This window comes from Geotrypetes seraphini, chromosome 2 (genome assembly GCF_902459505.1).
Source record: "Geotrypetes seraphini chromosome 2, aGeoSer1.1, whole genome shotgun sequence".
Classification (NCBI taxonomy): Eukaryota; Metazoa; Chordata; class Amphibia; order Gymnophiona; family Dermophiidae; genus Geotrypetes; species Geotrypetes seraphini.
The window spans coordinates 189,467,916-189,491,944 of record NC_047085.1 but is presented as its reverse complement, the minus strand read 5'-3'; the positions used below and the strand labels follow the sequence as shown (position 1 = coordinate 189,491,944).

The following is a 24,029-nucleotide window of genomic DNA, read 5'->3' as shown; positions in this document are numbered from 1 at the left end:
ATAGCAGAAAGAGATACAAGCCGCCATCCAATTAGAGATGGTGCGCTTTGATACGGGTCTCCCCAACTTATTAGGATCGAAGGAGACAAAAAGTTGGGGGGTGGTTCTGTGTGGCTTGGTACGATCCAGGTAGAAAGCCAAAGCACGTTTACAGTCTAGAGTGTGAAGGGCCGATTCTCCGTGGTGAGAATGGGGCTTAGGAAAGAATACTGGAAGTACGATGGATTGGTTGAGATGAAATTCGGAGACCACTTTAGGCAGGAATTTCGGGTGAGTGCGGAGGACCACCTTGTCGTGATGAAATACTGTGAATGGTGGGTCCGCCATCAATGCCTGGAGTTCGCTGACTCTGCGAGCAGACGTAAGGGCTACAAGAAAAGCACTTTCCAGGTCAGATACTTAAGAGGAGCCCTGTTGAGTGGTTCAAACGGGGGCTTCATGAGATGGGAAAGGACTACATTGAGATCCCAAACTACTGGGGGTGGTTTGAGAGGAGGGTTAACATGAAAGAGCCCTTTCATAAATCTGGCGACCACCGGATGGGCCGAGAGGGGTTTCCCTTGTAGAGGCTGGTGGAAAGCTGCAATAGCGCTCAGGTGGACTCGTATGGATGTAGACTTGAGCCCAGATTGAGATAGGTGTAGGAGATAGTCCAGCACGGAGGATAAGGAAGCTCGCTGAGGTTCCTTTGATTTAGAAACACACCATGAGGAGAATCTAGTCCATTTCTGGGAGTAGCATTGTCGAGTGGCGGGCTTCCTGGAAGCCTCCAAGATCTCCCTCACTTCTTGTGAGAATTGGTGAGGGGTTACGTTGAGAGGAACCAAGCTGTCAGGTGGAGAGACTGCAGGTTGGGATGAAGCAGTGATCCTTGATGTTGAGTAAGTAGTGAAGGAAACACTGGAAGTGGTACAGGTTCCCTGCTGCTGAGTTGAAGTAGAAGGGAGAACCAAGGTTGTCTGGGCCACCGAGGAGCTATTAGAATCATGGTGGCCTGTTCGAGTTTCAGCTTGACCAGAATCTTCTGGATCAGCGGGAATGGTGGGAACGCATATAGAAATCGTTTCCCCCAGTCCAGTAGAAAAGCATCTGCCTCGAGGCGATGAGGAGTGTAGATCCTGGAGCAAAACTGAGGCAGTTTGGAGTTGTGGGGAGCCGCAAAGAGGTCTATCTGAGGCGTCCCCCACTGTGTGAAGATTTGGTGAAGGGGGCTGGAATGGAGAGTCCATTTGTGAGGTTGTAGGAGACGACTTAGGTTGTCTGCTAAGACGTTGTTCTTCCCCTGAATGTAGACAGCTCTGAGGAAGGCGTTGTGGCGAACCGCCCAGTCCCAGATTCGTAGAGCTTCCTGGCAAAGGAGGGCCGAGCCCGAGCCTCCTTGCTTGTTGATATAATACATGGCGGCCTGATTGTCTGTGCGAATGAGGATCACCATGTTGTGAAGTAGGTGTTGGAAAGCTTGGAGAGCATTGAAGATGGCTCTGAGCTCCAGTAGATTGATTTGATGTAGTCTGTCCGCACTGGTCCAGAATCCTTGGGTGCGGAGACCATCCAGGTGGGCCCCCCATGCATAGTTCGACGAATCGGTTGTGAGAACTTTCTGATGGGGGGGAGAGTGCAACTGCAAACCTCTGGATAGATTCGAAGAGGTCATCCACCAAAGTAGAGACTGCCGAAGAGCAGGTGTGACTACGATGCGTTTGGTTAGTGGATCGGACGTCTGATTCCACTGTGATGCCAGGGTCCACTGGGGGATTCTGAGATGGAGTCTGGCAAAGGGTGTCACATGTACTGTGGAGGCCATGTGGCCCAGGAGCACCATCAGCTGTCTTGCCGGTAGAGTTTGGCGAGTAGACACCGACTGGCAGAGATGAAGAAGAGCCTCCATGCGTTGAAGAGGCAGGAATGCTCGGAGTCGACTGGTGTCGAGGACTGCCCCGATGAAGGGGAGGGACTGAGTGGGTTGTAGGTGAGACTTGGAAAAGTTGATCTCGAAGCCCAAGTTCTGGAGGAGGTTGGTTGTAGCCGAGACCGCCGAAGTGACCTCTGGGGCTGACGGGGCCTTGATGAGCCAGTCGTCGAGGTATGGGAACACCTGTAGTCCCCTGTCCCGGAGTGCCGCGGCCACTACCACCAGGCACTTTGTGAAGACTCTGGGGGACGAAGATAGGCCGAATGGTAGCACTCGATACTGTAGATGCAGATTTCCCACCCGAAATCTGAGGAACTTTCGGGAGGCCGGGTGAATGGGGATGTGAGTGTAGGCCTCCTTGAGATCCAGGGAGCATAACCAGTCGTTCTGCTCGAGGAGGGGGTATAGAGAAGCCAGAGTCAGCATACGAAACTTCTCTTTGACCAGAAATTTGTTGAGGGCCCGAAGGTCCAGAATGGGTCGCAGGTCGCCCGTTTTCTTCGGGACGAGGAAGTACCGGGAGTAAAACCCTCGGTTCAATTGGTCTGACGGGACCGGCTCGACGGCCCGAAGCTGAAGTAAGGTTTGGACTTCCTGAAGAAGAAGGGCGGTCTGTGTCGAGCTTGAAGGATACTCTCTTGGAGGATGGTCCGGGGGAACCCGATGGAAGTGAAGAGAGTATCCGTCTCTTATGATGGTAAGGACCCATAGGTCCGTGGTTATGGCCTCCCATCGATGGTAGAAAAGATGGAGGCGGCCCCCATGGGAGAGGCTGAGGGGTGCAGAACGGTGTCGGTTATGCTCCCGGGAAGGGAGTCAAAAGGGCTGGGTAGCCTTAGGTGCAGCCGGTGGCTGGGGTTTTTGCTGAGACTTCTGGGGAGGTTGTCTCTTCGCAGGTTGTCTCGCAGCAGGCGTTTGTCGGGGCATGTAACGCCGCTGGTAAATCAGGGGTGGCCTGGAAGGTCGAGACTGTTGAGGTTTGGGTTTGGGCCGCAGGATGGATTGAAAAGATTTTTCGTGATCCGACAGCTTCTTGGTAACAGTTTCGATAGACTCATCGAACAGATCAGCTCCCGCACACGGTACGTTGGCGAGTCTGTCTTGGAGTTTGGGATCCATATCGATTGTACGGAGCCATGCCAGGCAGCGCATGGCTACCGCGCTTGCGGCAGCACGTGCCGAGAGTTTGAATGCATCGAAGGAGGATTGCATCAGCTGGAGGCGTAACTGGGAGAGGGAGGCTACCACCTCCTCGAACTCGAATCGAGCTTGGGTGTCTATGAAAGGAGTGAACTTGCGGAGCACCGGCAAGAAGAACTCCAGATAGGAAGAGAAAAAGAAGTTGTAGTTCAGCACCCGTGACGCCATCATGGAGTTTTGGTAGAATTTTCTACCAGATTTGTCCATCGTTCTCCCCTCTCGGCCCGGCGGTACAGAGGCATAGACCTGAGAGGGATGAGAGCGTTTGAGAGAGGACTCGACCAGTAGGGATTGGTGGGAGAGTTGAGGGCCTTCGAACCCTTTATGGTGCACGATGCGGTATCGAGCATCGAGTTTGCTGGGAATCGCCGGTATAGAGTACGGTGTTTCGAAACACTGCATGAAGGTCTGATCCAGCAATTTATGCAGAGGGAGCCGAAGCGACTCCGTTGGAGGGTTAGGTAAATGCATGGTGTCCAGATACTCTTTGGAGTATCGGGAGCCCGTGTCAAGGGTCACATCCAGATCATCCGCCATTTGTCGGAGGAATGATGAGAAAAACAATTGATCCGCCAGCGTCGGTTTGTGAGACGGGCTGGAGGAGGAAGAGGCCTCCGGGTCCATGGACATCGGGGAATGGCAAGGAGAGTCGGGTACGGGTGTTTCCTCGTACTCCGGTCCCTCAGGTGGGGATACCTCTGATGAGGGGTATCCCATACGTTGCAGTTTTTTCTGCGGTGACACCTCCGAATGGCGTGAAGAGTGCCAGGATGAGTGTCTGGATCGATGTCCCTCTCGGTGGCGGGACGGAGATCGGGATCGTCTGTGCATCGCATGGTCTCGCGAGGCCCCCAAGTGATGGATAGGGCTGGAAGCGGTGGATCGTAACAGGGGTTGCGATGCAGGTTCTTGCGATGCTACCCAAGTCTGGTAAGGAGTGCGGAAGAACTCTTCCTGACTATGCCCAGGGCTTTGATTATCGATCGAAGGTCTGGTCCCATGTTGGCGCGGAGGCGTAATGGGCTCTAATGGCGGCATATCAGTAAGCGAGGCTTGCCGCGTGGGCATCGCCGCCCTCCCCCGTTCGTCCTCGTCGGTTGTCGAGGTCGAACGGTGTGGGGGAGGGGGAGGGGGCGGACCGCCCCTTTGGACCGGTACCGGGAGGTCACCCTGTATGGCAGCGATGAGCCCGGGTCCGATGGTCTGCATGAGCTCAACGAATTGAGCTTCCAGCATGGACCGTAGCGAAGCCGATAAGGAGGGATCCGCACCGAAAGGGGGTCCTCCTGCACGGACATCGCGTTCCTTCGAGGTCGAGTGCTTCTGCTTGGTAGCTTTCGGCACTTTGATGACCACTGGTGGTACTGTGGAAGGAAGAGGTACCTGAACCGAGGAGACCGGTGCAGGCACCGACGTCGAGCTCGTGGATGGTGTCGGGATGAACGATGCCGGTTTCACCAAACTCGATGCAGGAGGGGTCGATACCGGTTTCGCGTGAACCGGGGAGGTATCAGATGAAGTGGAAGCTGAAAGATCCTTAGCTGCGTCTATCTTGAACTTCGACTCCCACAGTAGGCAACGCCGTTTGAATGAGCGTGCCGTAAGGGTAGAGCAAGGCCTGCACGATTTCGGAATGTGGTCAGGACCAAGACACTGCAAACAGCGTCGGTGCGGGTCCGTGAGTGAAATCGCGCGTTGGCACTTGCTGCACTTTTTAAACCCGGTGATTGGCCAGGACATAGGCCGGAAAATCTCCGCCGCGAGGTCGAAGCCAGTAGGCCTGCGCCACGTGGCCGGCCCGTTCGACCCGCCGGAGGAAATAATCTTTTTTTTTTTTTTTTTTTTTTAACTGAAAAAGAAATGTACTACAATTAAAATTAAAAGAGAGCGAAAAACGCGGACAAGGAAGGCAAATTTAACTGAATTCAGCTAGCGCATGATGAAGTTGAACTTCTCAGCTCCGCGGAAAGAAAAGAACTGAGGAGACACGCCCGGACCTCCGGGCGGGAAGGCACCGGCGCATGCGCGGTGCGGGCATCTCGAAACTTCTAAGTTTCTACAAGCAACAAGTGCTTGTGAGACGTCCGTATCGGGCTCTGTCTGATGACATCACCCACTAGTGAGAATACCTGCCTGCTTGTCCTGGGATAATGTTTCTTCTGTTGGAGACACCGGGCCTTTACCCAGAGAGTAGAGCAACAGATGCAGGTACTACTATTACTACTACTATTTCTATAGCGCTACCAGACGCACGCAGTGCTGCACAGAGTCACAAAGAGTAAGAAAACAGTTCCTGCTTGAAAGAGCTTACAATCTAAACATGCAAGACAGACAAACAGAATGTCATGGATACAGTTAATGGGAATGGTTAATTAGCTGGCTGGGTTGGGGGGCAGAGGAGTAGGGTTAAGGATTGAAAACTATATAAAAAAAGGTGGGTTTTCAATCTGCTTTTAAACAAGGGAAGGGGCTTAACAGACAAACTCGGGTAATTTATTCCAGGTATAGGAGGAATTTTGATGAAAGGAACGAAGTCTAGAATTGGCAGTGGAGGAGAAGGGTAATACTAAGAGTGACTTATCTGAGGAAACCAATTCTCTGGGAGGTGGATAAGAATAAAGAAGCGAGAAGAGATATTGAGGGGCAGCAGAATGAACACACTTGTAGGTCAGCAATAAGATCTTGAACTGTTTGCGATCACAGTTAGGGAGCCAGTGAAGTAACTTAAGGAAAGGGGTGACATGAGCGTAGTGAGGTTGGTAGAAGATGAGTCGCACAGCAGAGTTTTGCACAGATTGCAAGGGGGAGAGCCAACACCGAGGGATATCAATTAGGAGTAGATGCAGTAATCTAAGCGTGAGGTTACGAGAGCTTGAACAAGGATCCAGGTAGTGTGCTCGGAGAGGAAGGGGCAAATTTTGGTGATATTGAGGAGATAGTAGCGACAGGTCTTAGCAGCTTGTTGGATATATGTAGAAAATGAGGTCAGAATCGAAGACCACTCCGAGGTTGCAAGCAGAGGAGACTGGAACAATGACAGAATTATTTACAGAGATGGAGAAAGGAGGAGAAGGAACAGAGGGTTTAGGAGGAAAGAGTAGCAGCTCAGTCTTGGACATATTTAGTTTCAGATGACAGCTGGACATCCAGGAAGGAATGCCAGCCAGACAAGCAGAGACTTTTTCTTGGACTTTACATGAAATTTCAAGTGTAGGGAAGTAGATCTGGGAGTCATCAGCATAAAAGTGATACTGGAAGCCATGGGAGGAGATCAGGGGACCAAGGGAAGAGGTCTAGAGAGAGAAGAGAAGAAGACCTAAGACAGAACCCTAGGGAACGCCAACCGCTAGCGGGGTAGCAGCAGAAGAGGACTCACGAACACATACACAAAAAGTGCCTTGGGAAAGGTAGGAGACAAACCAGGAAAGGACAGATTCACGGAATCCAAACGAGGACAGCATATCAAGGAGTAAACTGTGATTTACAGTATCAAAGGCAGCAGACAGGTCAAGAAGGATAAGGATAGAGTTAAGGCCCTTAGATCTGGCCATGAACAAGTCACTGCAGACCTTAGTGAGGGCAGTCTCTGTGGAGTGTTGGGGGCAAAAACCAGATTGTAGAGGATCGAGAATCTGTCAAGCTGAAAGGAAGTCCAAGCAGCAACGGAGAATAGCACGCTCAAGTATCTTGGATAGGAAAGGAAGAAGGGAGACAGGGCGATAGTTGGACAGACAGAATTTTTTTTCAGACAGCAAGGGTATTTTGAGAAGTGGCTTAACCACCGCATGTTTGAAAGTAGCAGGGACAGTTGCAGTGGAAAGAGATAGATTGAGAATATGGCATATGGGAGGGATAACAGTATGTGAGATGGGGTCAAGTAGAGGGGTGAAAATAGGGTCTGAGGGGCATGTAGTAGACTGAAGACAGAAGTAGTGCAGTTTCTTCCTCTATGATTATAGGTATCCACTTGATGTTCAGGGCCGAGGCACTGGATATACCAGCTGTGCGGGTCAGTGATGGAGATGTGGCACTGACATTGACAGCACTTTTTAAACCCACTCAGTGTCTTAGACATGGACAGGAAGATTTGTGCAGCAAAGTCAAACTCAATTTTAACTGAGGAAAAGTCGCTAAAAGGGAAAAAATGAGACCTGAAGGCCTCAAACGAGGTACAAGGGAAATGGGAAAAAAATGAATATTTTTCTCTTTTTTTGAACGAAAAGGATTAGAAATTAAAAGGAAACAAAAAAATGATGAGACAAAGCTCAAAATTTTTACGCACTGAAGAAAAGGCAAAGCAGCACAAGAAAACACAACTTCTTTGCCCCACGAAAAACAAAAAACTAAGGTACCTCAAGCCTACACCAGGCGGGAAGGCACTCGCCTTATGTACGGGAAGGCACTCACGTTATGCGCTGTGCACTTTTCACTGTCCATACTGGGCTCCATGGATGACGTCACCCACATGTGATAATATGCTGCCTGCTTGTCTTAGGATAAACACGGTAATCCTTCTGCACAATTTTTAAGTGGAAAAACAGGAAACTAGGCTCCTTACCTAACAGCAAGCTGAAGTTGTTCTGAGGTAAGGTCTTCAGCACGCTGACCTATTCCTGGAAGAAATAAAGGCAAAGAGATAATGAAACAAAACACTGCAGAGTAATCTTCAAGAAATGAAGCTGTGCTCCGTCACAAGAAGTTGAGATATATATTGTAACCCGCAGGCTCCGGGCAATGTGTCCAGGACTGCGGGAACAAGGATTATGCCCTTGTGAGCCGCGGAAGGCTCCACAAGGAAGGAAAAAGCAAACCACTTTAGAATAAGGATTTTGCCCACAAGTCAGGTAAGTTTTCATGAAAACCAGGACTGGATTTATTTGAGTTGCCTAACAGTGAAACCAAAATGAAAAACAAACTTTTGTCAGGATTTTCAATCAAACAATCCAGTCTTCAAAACCTCGAGCTTCAATATCACACACAATAAAAGTTTCAATTCCAAATAGCAAAAGGGCTCTGTATTTATTAATGAGCCTCAGCTTCAAAGTTCTTTCAAAAAGAAAAACTAACAAAAAGAAAACAGTCTCTTTCCTTTGATAGTAAACTTGGATCACCGTCAGTGACACAGCACTGCTCTTCCTCAGCAATATAAATTATGCTGACCAGGTGGTGTGCTCCACATGTTGTAAAATGCTACACAAAAATAGAGCCCTCTATCCCACCTCAAAACGTGGGGCTAAATCCCCCACCACACTGGCCGGATAAAGTGAAACCCAAAAGATTATCACATATCAGTTTTACAGTCCCAAACTTCTGTGTTGTTCTGCTTCAGTTTCAGCAGGGCAAAAACACATCCTCAAAAGAAAAATAAACCAAAACAGTTCACTGTCCAAGGCAAAAGAAATTGAAATACTTTAGGCAGATTTTGTACTTGCCTTGGAGAGACACACTTCCATGGGTTGAACTGTTTGAACCTCTGGGCCTGGTTCTGATTCTAATTCTAATTCCATGACTTGTGGAACTTCAGAGAGGTCAGGAGTCATCTCAGTCCCAGCTTCAACAATCTCCATGCATTCTGGTGTTTGTTGGTCCTGCAGAGCTCTTAGTCATGAGCTAGGCTGCCAGTACTTTCCTTGTGACTGTTCTCCTACTCTCCAGTTCTCCCTCTGCCTTTCCAACTGCTCAGACCTGAGATTAAGGAACTTGCAGCCCCGCCCAACCTTCCCAGGTGCATAGCATTTCCGGTCACAAGACCTGGGAAGTTGAGGGGGAGGGGAAGTCTGAAGCTCAACCCCCAAGCTCCCTCTGCTGGCCTTAGGGAAAATAGCAGGCGAAAAGGGAAATTGTTCTCTAGCTTGTTCAGAATGGGCACTAACTGCTCCAGGCATAGGCCTTATACTAGGGCCGATCCTAGCAGGCCTACCTCGCATACGACAATATGCCGGTGACAGGTCAAAAGCACGCGCCGACAAAGGCGCGCAGACAACTGAGCGCAAGGCGGAAGCGCGTCGAAGAAAAACAGTATTGTAAAGGGCTCCGATGAGGGGTGTGAGGGGGAACCCCCCCATTTTACTTAACAGAGATTGCGCCGGAATTGTGGGGGGTTGTAACCCCCCACATTATACTGAAAACTTCACTTTTTCCCTAAAAAAGAGGGAAAAAGTTAAGTTTCCAGTAAATGAGGGGAGTTACAACCCCCCAAACCCCCCACAACGCCGGCGCGATCTCTGTTAAGTAAAGTGGGGGGGTTCCCCACCAACATCCCCCGTCGGAGCCCCTTAAAATACTGTTTTTCTTTGGCGCGCTTCCACCTTGCACTCAGTTGTCTGCGCTGGGTTTTCGGCACGCCTTTGTCGTCGCGCGCTTTTGTCTATGAACCCATATATGTCCGCATAATTAAGCTCATAAAGGCGAGATATATCCCTAGGTAACTGAATACCAAGATATCTGATAGAACCCACAGCCCTCCTAAATGGAAAAGAGGCAAGCAGCCTCTGTTCCTCCACCTCCGTCAAGATGACCCCCCAAAATTCCGATTTGTCCATATTAATGGTAAGGCTAGTCAGTTGACCAAAAGAGTGAAACACCTCCAGTAGGACCGGGAAAGTAAGAACCGGATCCTGCACATATAACAAAATATCATCAGAAAAAAGAGCCACTTTATGCTCCACACCGCCCATGTGTACCACCTTGATATCTTAGAACAAAAGAATATATATTTTAACTAACAAAACTCAAGTCCTCCATATTGGATCCAAGATTTCAAATAAGTGAGAAAATAGGAAAATATAACTATCTTACAATATGCTATACATAGTGCTAAGGTAGGAGTAACTTATTTAAATTATAGAACACTTGACTTTTCTACATCCATTTGGGATAAAGCCAAGAAAGCAGTTAACTGTTGAGGTTCAAAGAAAACATATTTAACCTAGCGGTGGCAAATAATACACTTGCTTTCTTTTTACATTTTCCTTGTAAATGTTTAATATTGTATGAGTCAAATAGGTATCTTTTCTTTGATCCCAAACAATTGGATGCTTTTCTTGAGAATAATCGCAAAATATAGATTCAGGTGTCGGGTCTGGGGGGAAAAATTTGATTATTAGGAAAATGGAAAACTGTAGTTTATTACCAGTGAGATGTTGTCATTATTATTCTATTAAGTTTTTTTTTCTTTTGAGATGTGCCTCTTTTTCCTTATCCTCTTCCTCTTTTGTAGTTGAGGACTTATAGAGAAAGTTTTTATGAAATATATTTCTTTGTTAGGTACCATATGGAAAATACTTTGTTGATTTTTTCTGTTTATAGCATTATGCTTTATGTTTCTTAATTCATTTTTATGCTGTATGTTCAATTAAAATTGAATAAATAAATAATAATAATAATAAAAAATAATACACTTGCAAGGATGTCTCAGATAAAACGTAGCCCTATGGCATTTTTGAATTTCTCTTGAAAAATCAGGATACATTTGAATTTTACATCCAAGAAATTTTTTCTGTTTATTTTTAAAGAAAAGCCTCAATAACCATACTTTATCTATCAAAAGAGCTACTGTTAATATCAATGTGGAAGATGTTACTATATCTTTATCAGACGTTCCAAAATTTCAGATACATTCAATGGTGCTTGATCAGATTCTTTTTTTCTGTGATTGAGGTCCATTTTTATTTGGTAGATAATACACTTGGAAAAATGGAGGTAAAGCATCTTCTGAGACTTATAGAACTTCTATGAAGTATCTCCTAAGCATCTCCCTATGAGTTACTGCCATTAGTCTAGGAAAATTAATAAGATTGTTATTGCATGAGTTATTCTCAAGCATTTCTATCTTCCTTCTAAGGTTCACATTATCTTTAACTAGGGCCTCCTGTAATTGTTTAGACAATAATATATCTTGGTCAAGCTTTTGGACAGAGGATTTTGAAACAGTTGGGTCTTCTTTTAAGTCTTTAAGTTCTTTAGTGTGTTGAATCAGCTTAGTCTCTATATATTGGAAATTGGGGCTAATAATTTTAGCAAAATTAGCCATTAAATCCCATAAGGACTCCAGAGTCACCTGAGCGGGCTTCTCCCATATTGGAAACTTTTGTTGAGTGTAGAAATGCTCACCCGCTGAAGAATTTCCCTGGTTTTGCTCCATCTGGGTTGTTCCACCACCCACTGCTGAACAAGCAGTAGCTCCTCGATGTTGCCCACTCTCCCAGCTTGTTCAGGTCCCTTTGTAAATCTTCACAGTCGTCTTTAGTCCTAACTCCACTAAATAGTTTGGTGTTGTCTGCGAATTTTATTACTTCGCACTTCATCCCTGTTTCTAGATCATTTATAAATACATTGAACAGCAGTGGTCTGAGTCCCTGCGGAACACCACTCGTAACCATCCTCCAGCCCGAGTAGTGGCCTTTCACTCCCACCCTTTGCTTTCTACCCGCCAACCAATTTTTGATCCATCTATGTACGTCTCCTTCCACCCCATGGTTCTTCAGTTTCCGTAGTAGGCGTTAACGGGGTACCTTGTCAAAGGCTTTATTAGGGGATCCTACCCTCTTACAGGAAATTTGGGAGACTATTTCTGCATATTTGGAGAGCAATGACAATGGTTCTGTGGGGGATGATATCTTATGGGATGCGTTGAAAGCTGTGGTCCAGGGGGGTTTTGTTAAATGGGGGTGTGTGCAAAAAAACTGCCAACATCGAGGAGCTACTGTGGTGGATGCAGGGAGTTGCAACATCCCGCAAATATGGAGGGAGAACTGTATAAGGCAAGAACCAAATGGCTGCTTTTCTCCTATCGCTTTCTTCACTTCTTTAGTTATCCATGCTGGGTCTTTTGTTTGGCTCTTTTTGCATCCTTTTCTAAATCTGGGGATGTACCGATTTTTCGCCTCGATCACCGTGTCCCTGAATAAAAACCAGACTTGCTCTACAGTCTGCCAATTCTTTGAGCTGTTCCTAAGTTTCTTCCTTACCATTACTCTCATTGTTTCCTTTCTTTAAGTTAAAAGTTGTTGCTGTGGTTCTCTTTCCCTTCGGTATTCCTATTTCAACTTTGAACTTGATCATATTGTGATTGCTGTTTCCCAACAGTCCCACTACTTCCACTTCTTTTGCTGGTCCTCTTAGCCCATTAAGGATTAGATCCAGAGTGGCATTTCCTTTCGTTGGTTCTCTGACAAGCTGCTCCATGAAGCAGTCCTGTATAGCCTCCAGGAATCTGGTCTCCCTAGCGCATTTTGAGTTTCCAAGACTCCAGTCTATCCCATATCTATCGTGTTACTGCTTTTGGATTCTCGCTTCATCTCGGCTTTCATTTCTTCATCATATGCTTCGGTTTGCCCAGCTGGACGATAGTACAGGCCCATCCTTATCTCGGGCCCTTTCCTTCCCGGTATTTTAACCCATAGTGATTCCAATTTGCTGGTCATCGCTGCAGTGTCCACTCTGGTCGAGTGTATGCTTTCTTTTATGTATAGGGCTATTCCTCCTCCTTTCTGACTTGACCTGTTCTCGCGATAGAGTTTGTACCCCGGCAGTGCTATGTTCTATTTGTTTTCTTCATTCCACCATGTTTCTGAGACCCTAATGATGTCTAGGTTCTCTTTTTTGGCCATGACTTCTAATTTCCCCATTTTATTCCTTAGGCTCCTTGCGTTAATATATATGCAATTTAAGTCCTGGTATTTTTTTGTCTTCATTTTCTTTTCTTGTGCTATGGTCTTCCTCACACCATCTCCTCATCCATGCATTTATTGTCTGTAGTTCTGTCTGCATCTTCACATCTGCCCTCGGTACTGGTAGGATCTCTGAAAACGCTACTTCTGAGTCCTCATCTTCAACTTCCTTCCCAGAATCTTGAACTGTTCGATCAGTGCATTTCTACTGTAGTCTCTCCTGCTGACAATTTGTGTTTTTTTTACATTGTTTAAGAACAGAAGGGAAGGGAATGAGGAAAAAAAAAGGGGGAAGGACAGTTTCAAACTTTAGAAAAACAAATAGAAAAATATTTCTATTGTAAAATGTATCACCATTAATTACCCTCTTTCTGATTGTAACTAGACACTAAACTCAACTCAAAGACTGGAAGAAAAAACAGCAAATCACATTCCAGTGTCTCTCAAACTGTGTGCCTTGGCACAGTGGTGTGCCCCAAAGAGATTCCAGATTTTTACTTTATTTTTAAAAAATTCCCTTCATAAGCATACACTGGAATAGATGACACATATGCTGCGTACGTAAGAGTCTGTCAATGTTATGAGCGTCTGTGTGCGTAAGAATACAACTGCCCAGACAAGCATCATTCTTTGACATGATTGGTCCTTAAAAACTAATGGCAAGTAATTTCAATTTTATATTTTATGCAATTGTCATCCTAACTTGAGCAATAAAGCAATCAAGGCTTTGTTACCGTTTGGATCTTCTTATCTTTGCAAACTTGAATTTTCAGCACTGAGAGATTAAATTGAAAAAAGAGAACGGGTACAGATGGTGAATGATGAAATGCATGTTTGCTTGTTGACTATCGAGCTGCATTTTGAGTTAATTTGCATAAATATTTGCTCTGTTTAGTGTGGCAGAGCTAAGAAAGTTTAAGAGACAATGGCATATTCTTTTCCTTACCATCATGCACTTGGAATGCAAGGGATGTAATCTTCTGCGTAATAATCATCAATGGACTGTAAAGTAAAACAAAAACTCCTAAATATTTGATTTCATCCTGTCATAAAAACATAACATATTAAGCAGGAGCACTGATAAAGGTTCTAGAGTCAAGAATTGTCTGTGAACAGAATTGTGCACAAGTCAAAAAATAAGGCTTGAAAATGAAAGTCAAGCATCAAATATTAACTGTTTGAACTTTTAACTCAAGGACATTCCTGTTGGCATACACTTATTGGATTGCTTGGCACAATTTTGCTGTAACTTCTGCAATGATAGAATCCTTAATTAAAACTATAAAAGCTGGGGCTCAATAGTCAGCTGGCAATGATCTGTATTTTGTTGACCGTTGCCAGTGCTAAACTCAAAAATTCAATGCAAGGCCAAATCTTGGCAAAGGCACTGAATTTCCGGGTTTGCAGAGCTAGCTAACACACAGCTGGTTAAGTGCAATATTCACCACTTAAACAGCTATGGGTTACCATATAAAGCTAGCTCTTTTATGCGGATTTATGCAGTTAACCTGGCCAGTTAAGTTTTATATCAGCATTTAACTAGTCAAGTGCTGACTTCACCCCCCCAAAAAAAGCACAGTTACTTACCGTTAACTGTGTTATCCAGGGACCGCAGGCAAATATTCTCTACATGTGGGTGACGTCACCGAAGGAGCCCCCTAGTGGACGTTTTCGCAAGCAGACTTGCTCGAAGACCTTCAGGCTTGCGATTGGCCCTCCCGCCCTGCCTAGGGCATGCGTGTCCTCAGTTCTCTGTTTTCTGCGGAGCCAGAAGCACTGCTCCCTTGAGGCACTACAGGGACTACAGGGACCAGACGGACTCCACCTGACCAACAGAGGTAAGAACGTCTTCGGACACCGACTAGCCCGCCTACTTCGAAGGGCTTTAAACTAGGTAAGTCGGGGGTGGGTACCCACTTTTACACCGGAGCAGTAAGTAACAATCCTGAGGTGGCGAACCAAAACTCCGCTTCTAAGTCCGAGGTAAGTACCCTTACTGCAAAATATTCGCTAGGAGACACCTTAACTCATAAGGAGCTTAGTAAACACCAAAAGTGGAGAGCTATGTATGTTAACGCACACAGCCTGGGGAATAAACTTCTAGAACTGGAAACAGAAATGGTTAATGCAGACTTAGATGTGGTGGCTGTGTCCAAAACATGGTTCACGGACTCTCATGGGTGGGATATGACTATACCAGGATACAACCTGCTTCGCCAAGACAGAGAGGGTAAGTTAGGAGGAGGGGTAGCACTTTACATCAAAGAGCACATTAAGACAACCAGGATCACGGATGTCAAGTATACTGGGGAATCCATCTGGGTAAACCTGGCCAGAGGCAGAGAAAAATGCCTGTACCTTAGTGTGGTATACAGACCTCCTAGACAATCGGAGGACAAAGATGCAGATAATCGAAGACATTGAGAATATCACCTTGCGGGGGGATGTTGTTCTATTAGGAGACTTCAATATGCCTGATGTAGACTGGAACACACTCTCAGCGACAACTTGTGATAGCAGGAGGATATTAGCATCCATGAAGGGAGTACAGCTCAAATAAATGGTGCTAGAGCCTACTAGGGCCCAGGCCATCCTGGACCTGGTACTTACGAACGGGAAAAGCGTCTCGGAGGTCTCGGTGGGAGAAACGCTAGCCACCAGTGACCATAACATGGTATGGTTTAACCTTAGGAAAGGCTTCCCTAGATCTCAAACAAGAACAAGGGTACTCAATTTCCGGGGCACTGACTTCACACGCATGGGAGATTCGTTCATCAGACACTACAGGTTCAAGAAGTAACTGATAATGTGGAAGCTATGTGGTCAACCTTGAAATCGACCCTTCATGAGGCAACTATCCGCTACATTAAATCGGTAAATAAACAACAAAGAAACAAGAGACCCAAATGGTTCACTGATGAGGTCTCGTACCGCGTCAAGGAGAAGAAAAGAGCATTTCTCTTATACAAATGCCCCGGGGAGAAGGAAGCAAACATTGAATACAAGACAAAGTCTGCAGCGGTCAAAACAGCAGTCAGGGAGGCCAAACTTCGAATGGAAGAAACTCTAGCGAAGAACATTAAGAAAGGGGACAAATCCTTCTTCAGGTACATTAGTGACAGGAAGAAGAACACAAATGGGATAGTACGCCTTAGAACGCCAGACGGGAATTATGTGGAAACAGATTCCGATAAAGCCAAACTGCTGAATGATTACTTCTGCTCGGTCTTTACCTGCGAGGCACCAGGGCACGGGCCAAGGCTGGAAACAAAGCAAAGCATGGAAGATCCATTTCAGAATTTTGAGTTCACAACTGCTGATGTGTACAGAGAACTGTCAAGACTCAAGGTGAACAAAGCCATGGGACCGGACAATTTGCACCCACGAGTGCTCAGAGAGCTATGCGATGTTCTAGCGAAACCGTTGGCCATGCTCTTCAATCTCTCCCTAAGTACGGGGAGAGTCCCCCTGGACTGGAAAACAGCTAACGTCGTTCCTCTGCACAAAAAGGGATGCAGAGCAGAGACTGCGAATTACCGACCAGTGAGTCTCACATCAATAGTGTGTAAACTCATGGAAACTCTACTTAAAGGTAAATTAGACATGATAATGGATGAAGGGAATCTAAGGGATCCCTGTCAACATGGATTCACCAGAGGCAGGTCATGCCAATCCAATCTTATAAGCTTCTTTGATTGGGTGACAGGAAAGCTGGACTCGGGAGAGTCTCTGGACATAGTATACTTGGATTTCAGCAAAGCGTTTGACAGTGTCCCACACCGTAGACTACTAAACAAGATGAAATCGATGGGTTTAGGCGAGAAGCTAACTGCATGAGTCAATGATTGGCTGAGTGGAAGACTTCAGAGGGTGGTGGTCAACGGCACCCTCTCTGAGACATCGGAGGTGACTAGCGGAGTACCGCAGGGCTCAGTCCTGGGACCATCCCTTTTCAACATACTCATAAGGGACTTGACCCGAGGGCTTCAGGGTAAAGTAACACTGTTCGCCGACGCCGCCAAACTGTGTAATATAGTAAGTGAAAGCAATCTCAAGGATAGTATGATGCAGTATCTGATCACGTTGGAAAACTGGTCCTCGACATGGCAGCTGGGCTTCAACGCTAAGAAATGTAAGGTCATGCATCTCATAATCGTCAGTGCAGATATGAAGGCTGCCAAACAAGTGGAGCAGGCCTCATCCAAGGCAAGGCAAATGTTGGGATGTATCAATAGAGGCTTCGTCAGCCGCAAACCTGAAGTCATAATGCCGCTTTACAGAACCATGGTGAGACCTCACCTGGAATACTGTGTGCAATTTTGGAGACCACACTACCAAAAAGATGTGCTTCGAGCTGAATCTGTCCAGCGAATGGCCACTAGAATGGTCTCCGGACTCAAGAGTCTCTCATACGAAGAAAGACTGGGCAAACTACAGCTATACACTCTTGAGGAGCGTAGAGAAAGGGGAGACATGATTGAGACATTTAAGTACATCACAGGTCATGTCGAGGCGGAAAGCGATATATTCTTCCCCAGGGGACCCTCGGTCACAAGGGGGCACCCGCTCAAACTCAGAGGAGGGAAATTTAATGGTGACACCAGGAAGTATTTCTTCACAGAAAGGGTTGTAGATCACTGGAACAAACTTCCGGTGCAGGTGGTCAAGGCCACCAGCATGCTCGACTTTAAGAATAAATGGGACATCCACGTGGGATCCCTATGGGGGTCGAGCTAAGGATCTGGGTCATTAGCACTCAGACTTGATGGGGTGGAACATAAGAACAAAAGAAATGCCTCTGCTGGGTCAGACCCAAGATCCATCGTGCCCAGCAGTCCGCTCACGCGGTGGCCCAACAGGTCCAGGACCTGTGCAGTAATCTTCTATCTATACCCCTCTATCCCCTTTTCCAGTAGGAATTTGTCCAATCCTTTCTTGAACCCCAGTACCGTACTCTGCCCTATTACATCCTCTGGAAGCGCATTCCAGGTGTCCACCACACGTTGGGTAAAGAAGAACTTCCTAGCATTTGTTTTGAATCTGTCTCCTATCAACTTTTCCGAATGCCCTTTTGTTCTTTTATTATTAGAAAGTTTGAAGAATCTGTCCCTCTTTACTCTCTCTATGTCCTTCATGATCCTATAGGTCTCTATCATATCTCCTCTAAGTCTCCTCTTCTCCAGGGAAAAGAGACCCAGCTTCTCCAATCTCTCAGAATATGACAGGTTTTCCATACCTTTTATCAGACGTGTCGCTCTCCTCTGAATCCTCTCGACTAACGCCATATCCTTCTTAAGGTATGGCGACCAATATTGGACGCAGTACTCCAAATGCGGGCGCACCATCACTCGATACAACGGCAGGATAACTTCTTTCGTTCTGGCTGTAATACCCTTTTTGATTATACCAAGCATTCTATTCGCTCTCTTAGCGGCCGCTGCACACTGTGCCGACGGCTTCATTGTCATGTCCACCATTACCCCCAAGTCCCTTTCCTGTGTACTCTTATTCAATAACATCCCTCCCATTGTATAGTTGTACCTCGAGTTTCTGCTCCCCACATGTAATATTTTACATTTCTCAATGTTGAACTTCATTTGCCATCTCGCCGCCCATTCCTCTAGTTCAGGGGTGTCCAATGTCGGTCCTCGAGGGCCGCAATCCAGTCGGGTTTTCAGGATTTCCCCAATGAATATGCATGAGATCTATGTGCATGCACTGCTTTCAATGCATATTCATTGGGGAAATCCTGAAAACCCGACTGGATTGCGGCCCTCGAGGACCGACATTGGACACCCCTGCTCTAGTTTGTTCAAGTCCCTTTGCAATTCTTCGCATTCCTCTGTAGTCCAAGCTCCATTAAATAGTTTGGTGTCGTCCGCAAATTTTATTATCTCGCACTTCGTCCCTGTTTCTAGATCATTTATGAAGATATTAAATAGTAGCGGCCCGAGCACCGAGCCCTGCGGGACACCACTCGTGACCCTCCTCCAGTCGGAGTAGTGACCCTTCACTCCTACCCTTTGTTTTCTACCCTCCAACCAGTTTCTGATCCATCTATGTATGTCTCCTTCCACCCCATGGTTCTTCAGTTTCCGGAGTAGACGTTCATGGGGCACCTTGTCAAAGGCTTTTTGGAAATCTAGATATATGATGTCTATGGGGTCTCCTTTGTCCATCCGTTTGTTGATCCCTTCGAAGAAGTGCAATAATTTCGTTAGGCATGATCTTCTCTTGCAGAAACCATGCTGGCTGGTTATCAGAAGTTCATGTTTTTCAAAATGTTGATCGATGTTTTCTTTTATCAGTGCTTCTGCCATTTTCCCCGGAACCGAAGTCAGGCTCACCGGCCTGTAGTTTCCCGGGTCACCTCTTGATCCCTTTTTAAAGATGGGCGTAACGTTGGCAATCTTCCAATCTTCCGGGATCTCGCCTGTTTTCAGGGATAAGTTGCAAATTTGCTGCAGTAGTTCCGCTATCTCCTCCTTTAATTCCTTCAGAACCCTTGGATGTATGCCATCCGGGCCTGGGGATTTGTCGTTTTTTAGTTTTTCTATCTGCCTGCAAACGTCCTCAAGGCTCACTTCTATGGATGTTAATTTTTCTGCCTGACTACCGTTGAAGAATTGCTCAGGTTCCGGTATGTTGGACGTGTTTTCGTTAGTAAATACAGACGAGAAGAACATGTTAAGCCATTCTGCCACAACCTTCTCCTCCTTCACCACTCCCTTCCTGTCTCCGTCGTCCAGCGGTCCCACTTCCTCTCTAGCCGGCTGCTTCCCTTTAACATATCTGAAGAAAGGTTTGAAATTTCTTGCTTCCCTGGCTAGCCTCTCTTCATACTCTCTTTTGGCTTTCCGAACCTCACAGTGGCATTCTTTTTGATGCTTCTTGTGCTCTTTCCAGTTCCCCTCAGATTTGTCCTTTTTCCATTTCTTGAATGAATTTTTCTTATTGCTTATCGCTTCCTTCACTGTGGGTCAGAAGAATGGGCAGACTTGATGGGCTGTAGCCCTTTTCTGCCGTCGTCTTTCTATGTTTCTATGATATCTTGTCCCTCTTGCACCATGGCTTGTTTAGTTAGTTTCTGTTGAGTTGCTGTGCTCGCATCTTTGATTTTCTTTATTTTAATTTTTTTCAGTTCGTATAACTTTGACCGGGTTCCCGGTCTTCTCCTGGCCGCCTGGCCTCGCGGGGCAGCGGCCCTCCTTTTTCTTATGTCCCGGCCTCATTCCGGATTTAAAAACTGTACTAAGATGGCTGGATTCAAGTATCCTATGAACAATACCTCTCCATGGTCTTCAGCATTGTATGACAATGTCAATGAAAATTCCTACTGCTGTCTACAGAGACTGGAATTGCCAAATTATCAATTGTATGGGAACATCCATTAAAAATGGGTATAACCCTTTGCCTTTAAAAGAAAAAAACCACCACCACCACCAAACAAAAACTTTTTATGATTCTCTGGAATCTATCTTTGATAAGGAAAAAAACCAATGTACATTTGAATAGATTTTATAGCAATTACTATATCATTTCTCATACAGCATTTTGATTTGATATGTTTGTATATCTTCATGTGCCACAGAATAAAACTTAGCATCAAGCCTTCTGCATGATAAAAAAAAATGCATTTTAAAATTTTAGAATGCCAATATATTATACATATAATTTGAAGGCCTTATTATGATAGCTAAAGCGTTATAAAAGTCTTAAAAGATGTACAGTACTTGCACAATATTTTTGCATGGTGCCTTACTTTAAGGAAGGTATAATGTATATTTTTTATTGCCAAGTATGAAACAATAAAGCAATTAATGGACCATTTAAAAAAAAAAAAAAAAAAAAAAAACTGTACTAAGTGCAACCGGGTTATCTCTATCACCGATCCTCATCGTTGGTGTGTAGAGTGTCTGGGTGCAGAGCACCGCACTGAGTCGTGTCCCCATTGTGCGATTTTACAACCGCGGGCTCTTCATTGTCAGATGGCCAGCTCCTTTGGCCCCCGGCCTTGGCCCCTCCTGTTACTCCGGCTTTGGGTAAGTCTCCTCTTCCCTCCTCAGGTATGCCAGTGAAGAAGCCTATCTCGGAGTCTCCTGTTAGCGCCACCTCATCAGCGTCTTCGAGACATCAATCTAAGCGTGCTTCCTCATGTACGGAATACTCTTCCTCGAGGTCGCCCCCGAAGGAGCGCACTGCTGCACCTCCAACACACCTACCATTGGTCTCGGTGCCTATGTTCAAGGACATGCTTAAGGCTATTATTATCACACAGTTTTCATCAGTGGTAAGCCAACTAGTCCGGACTTTGACGCCTTTGACCTCGGTTTCGAACTGGTCAGACTCTCGAGGCCTCAACCATAAGACTCGTCGGATTCCCTTGAGCGGGTCTTCCTCCCCTGAGTCACCGGTGCCTTTTCGGGGATCCAGACCGAGGGCCACTTTTTCCCCCACTACTGCTCAAAGAATCATTACTAAGCTCTTAACTTTTTCATTTCCCTAAATCTGCCCCTGTTGCCACTTATATCCCAATATTTAGGGGGTTTAAATGTTGAGCATAAATTTAGGCTCTCAGCCCTAATACATTTTCAAAGACTCCAAATACATTTAGGAGTCTAACTCTCAAAGTTAGAAGTATATACCCTTTGAAAATTAACTCCAAAATATTTATTAAATTTAGAAACAGAAAAATAATGCTTTATTATATTTTTCTTCATGTCTACAATACCAAATTTCCTTTCTATTCCACCTTTACCTATTCAGTTCAAGGTCATTAGTGTTTAGTTTAAAATGTTTAGTGTTAAACATTTTGGGCCTGATTCTGTATAGGACGCCCAGTCTCAGCAGACGCCTAAGTCATTGGTTCCCAAACTTGTCCTGGAGGACCACCAGCTAGTCAGGTTTTCGGGATAGCGCTAATGAATACGCATGGCGCAGATTTGCATGCCTGTCACCTCCATTTTATGCAAATCTCTCTCATGTATATTCATGAGGATTATCCGAAAAACCCGACTGGCTGGTGGTCCTCCAGAACAGGGTTGGGAACTACTGGCCTAAGTGACTTTTGAGAATCACACACAGGCATCCTATAAAGAATTGTGCCTAACCATTCTGATTCTCTAACTGGCGTCCATGTCACAGATGCTATTTACAGAATTGTGTTGTTGCTGAGCTGATTGCAGTAAGGGAAACTCCTGCCATGATCAGCTGAGCAGCAGCGGCATGTCATTCTTGCCTAGATTCTTGCCCTCCTATGGGAGAGGCCTTAGGTGCCTGGGCCAATCAGGACCTTAGGCCCCTCCATGGTGCATCCCAGGATGCACCTGGAAGAGGAAGGCCTGCCATTCTGAAGAGGCAGGCCTGCCAGCCAGAGGGAGTAGGTATCCCTATGGCTAGCTTTGCTTTTAAAGGTAAGGGGGGTATGGGTGGGCTTTGGGGGGTGGGGGTTTAGGGGGGGGTCATGGGTTTAGGGGGTGCTGGCAGGAGGGGGCATCCCTTGTGCCGTAGACAAGGGGGGGTTCAGGTGTGGTGGCAGGAAGGAGTGGGTATCCCTCTTGCCGGCTGACTTGCAGTGGGGTTCGGGGGTTCCCTGCTGTGGCCGCTCAGCTGATCACGGTAGGGAAATTTCCTTGCTACAATCAGTTTAGTGGCCACTTCTATTTGAAATGTAGGTCAGCATTTCAATGGCCTACATTTCAGGTGCCTATTGCGGCCCTAGATAGATGCTTAGGGCCGCTTAAGCTCACCTAGGGCCATTTCCGGGCGAAATCACGCCCATGCCTGTCCTTGGGCGAGTTTAAGCAGCCCGAGGCATCTCCCTGTACCCGTGACAAGACGCCTACAGTATAGGTGGTCTGCCTCAGGTTGATTTTTTAGAAAATGTATGTCCTGATTGGCTGGTTAGACAGCAATAAGACGCCTACCACCACCTACAACTGGGACGCAGTTTATAGAATTTGGTCCTTTATGTATTTGCTAACCTGAAACACTGTTTACAATTTTTTTCCTTGGTGGTGACTCCTACTGTGAAACCTAGGTTTGCATGATATACTATGCTCCTGTATCTGAAAATTATTGCTGCTACCTTTAAGAGGTATTTCTCTGTAGACAGCAAGATTATTCAGGTACAAAATTAGATCAGTCATCACACATCACCAGGCAGAACAGCTCTCCTAGAGCTCAGACCTTAGTGAAAAGTTGAGTTCCTTCATGCAACAATCTCCTCAACTCAAGAATAAATGTAACTCTTGTAGAAGTGAAAAGGACTGATCAATTCTTCTGTCTATGGAAAATGGAAGCTATAGGTGAGCAACAATTATTTTTCCATCAACAAACAGGACTGAGTCCAGCATATCAGTAAATGATTCTATTTCTCATCTACTTAAGTAACCATTCTTCTTTATTCAATAGACAGGCCACACATTAAAGAGGTACGAGAGTTGCAACATCAAACATATTAGCACAGCTTTGATATAAATATATACTTCTCCTTCTGTATTCGCTGTGATAGGGGGATTAACAGACCCGTGAATACAGAAAAACCATGAATAACTTTTTTATATGTTATTCGCTGTTTTCTATTAAAAACCATTGTTAATATGGTGAAACCGCGAATAACATGGTGGAACACCTGGCCTGTTGCTGGAGAGGCAATACACGGTGAAGAAAGTGCTGGGAATCGCCGATTTTCTCTGTAAACGTTTGGAATCAGCGATTTCTCTATGCAAACTGATGTAATTGGGGGGGGGGAGGAGCTAGAAAACTAAAAACCACAAATAATCGAAACCGCGAATGCTGAAACCGCAAATACGGAGGGAGAACTGTATAAGGCAAGAACCATATGGCTGCTTTTCAAATGCTATCCAACAGACTACAGAAAATCTATAATAGATTCAGTAGCTCTGTTTTAATTAGATATCACTAAAATTAAGCACTAAGAAGCTTATTCTTTTAACAGAACTGGATCCATAACACCAACTAATTTAATGAAGTTTTTGCCGATTGGAATGTCAATTCTACTGGGATCAAGGGATAAAAATAGCTACATAGATTTTCTGATGTGTTCTGTTCTTTTGAGGTAGTAAGCAGAAGACCACTTGCAGGCCAGACAGTAGAGGGCTTTGTCACTTCAGTCAAAAAGTAGAAAGTACTACTTTCTCATTAATATGTAAAGGCATTACAGGTACAAGATCCTTTATCCAAAATTCTAAACACTGAAAAGTTAAAAAAAAAACAATTTTTTT

General features: G+C 45.6%; 1 protein-coding gene across 3 annotated transcripts in view; it reads right to left on the bottom strand.

Moving 5' to 3' along the window:
* MBOAT1 (membrane bound O-acyltransferase domain containing 1) overlaps positions 1 to 24,029 on the bottom strand; it is a 178,464-nt gene that overhangs the window by 82,468 nt on the left and 71,967 nt on the right. For all 3 annotated transcript variants that reach the window (XM_033934564.1, XM_033934565.1, XM_033934566.1), the window contains 2 exons: positions 13,730 to 13,785; positions 7,671 to 7,725 (listed from right to left, as the gene is read on the bottom strand). In XM_033934564.1, the coding sequence (XP_033790455.1) occupies positions 7,671 to 7,725; positions 13,730 to 13,785 (111 nt within the window). The remainder of the gene's footprint in view (positions 1 to 7,670; positions 7,726 to 13,729; positions 13,786 to 24,029) is intronic.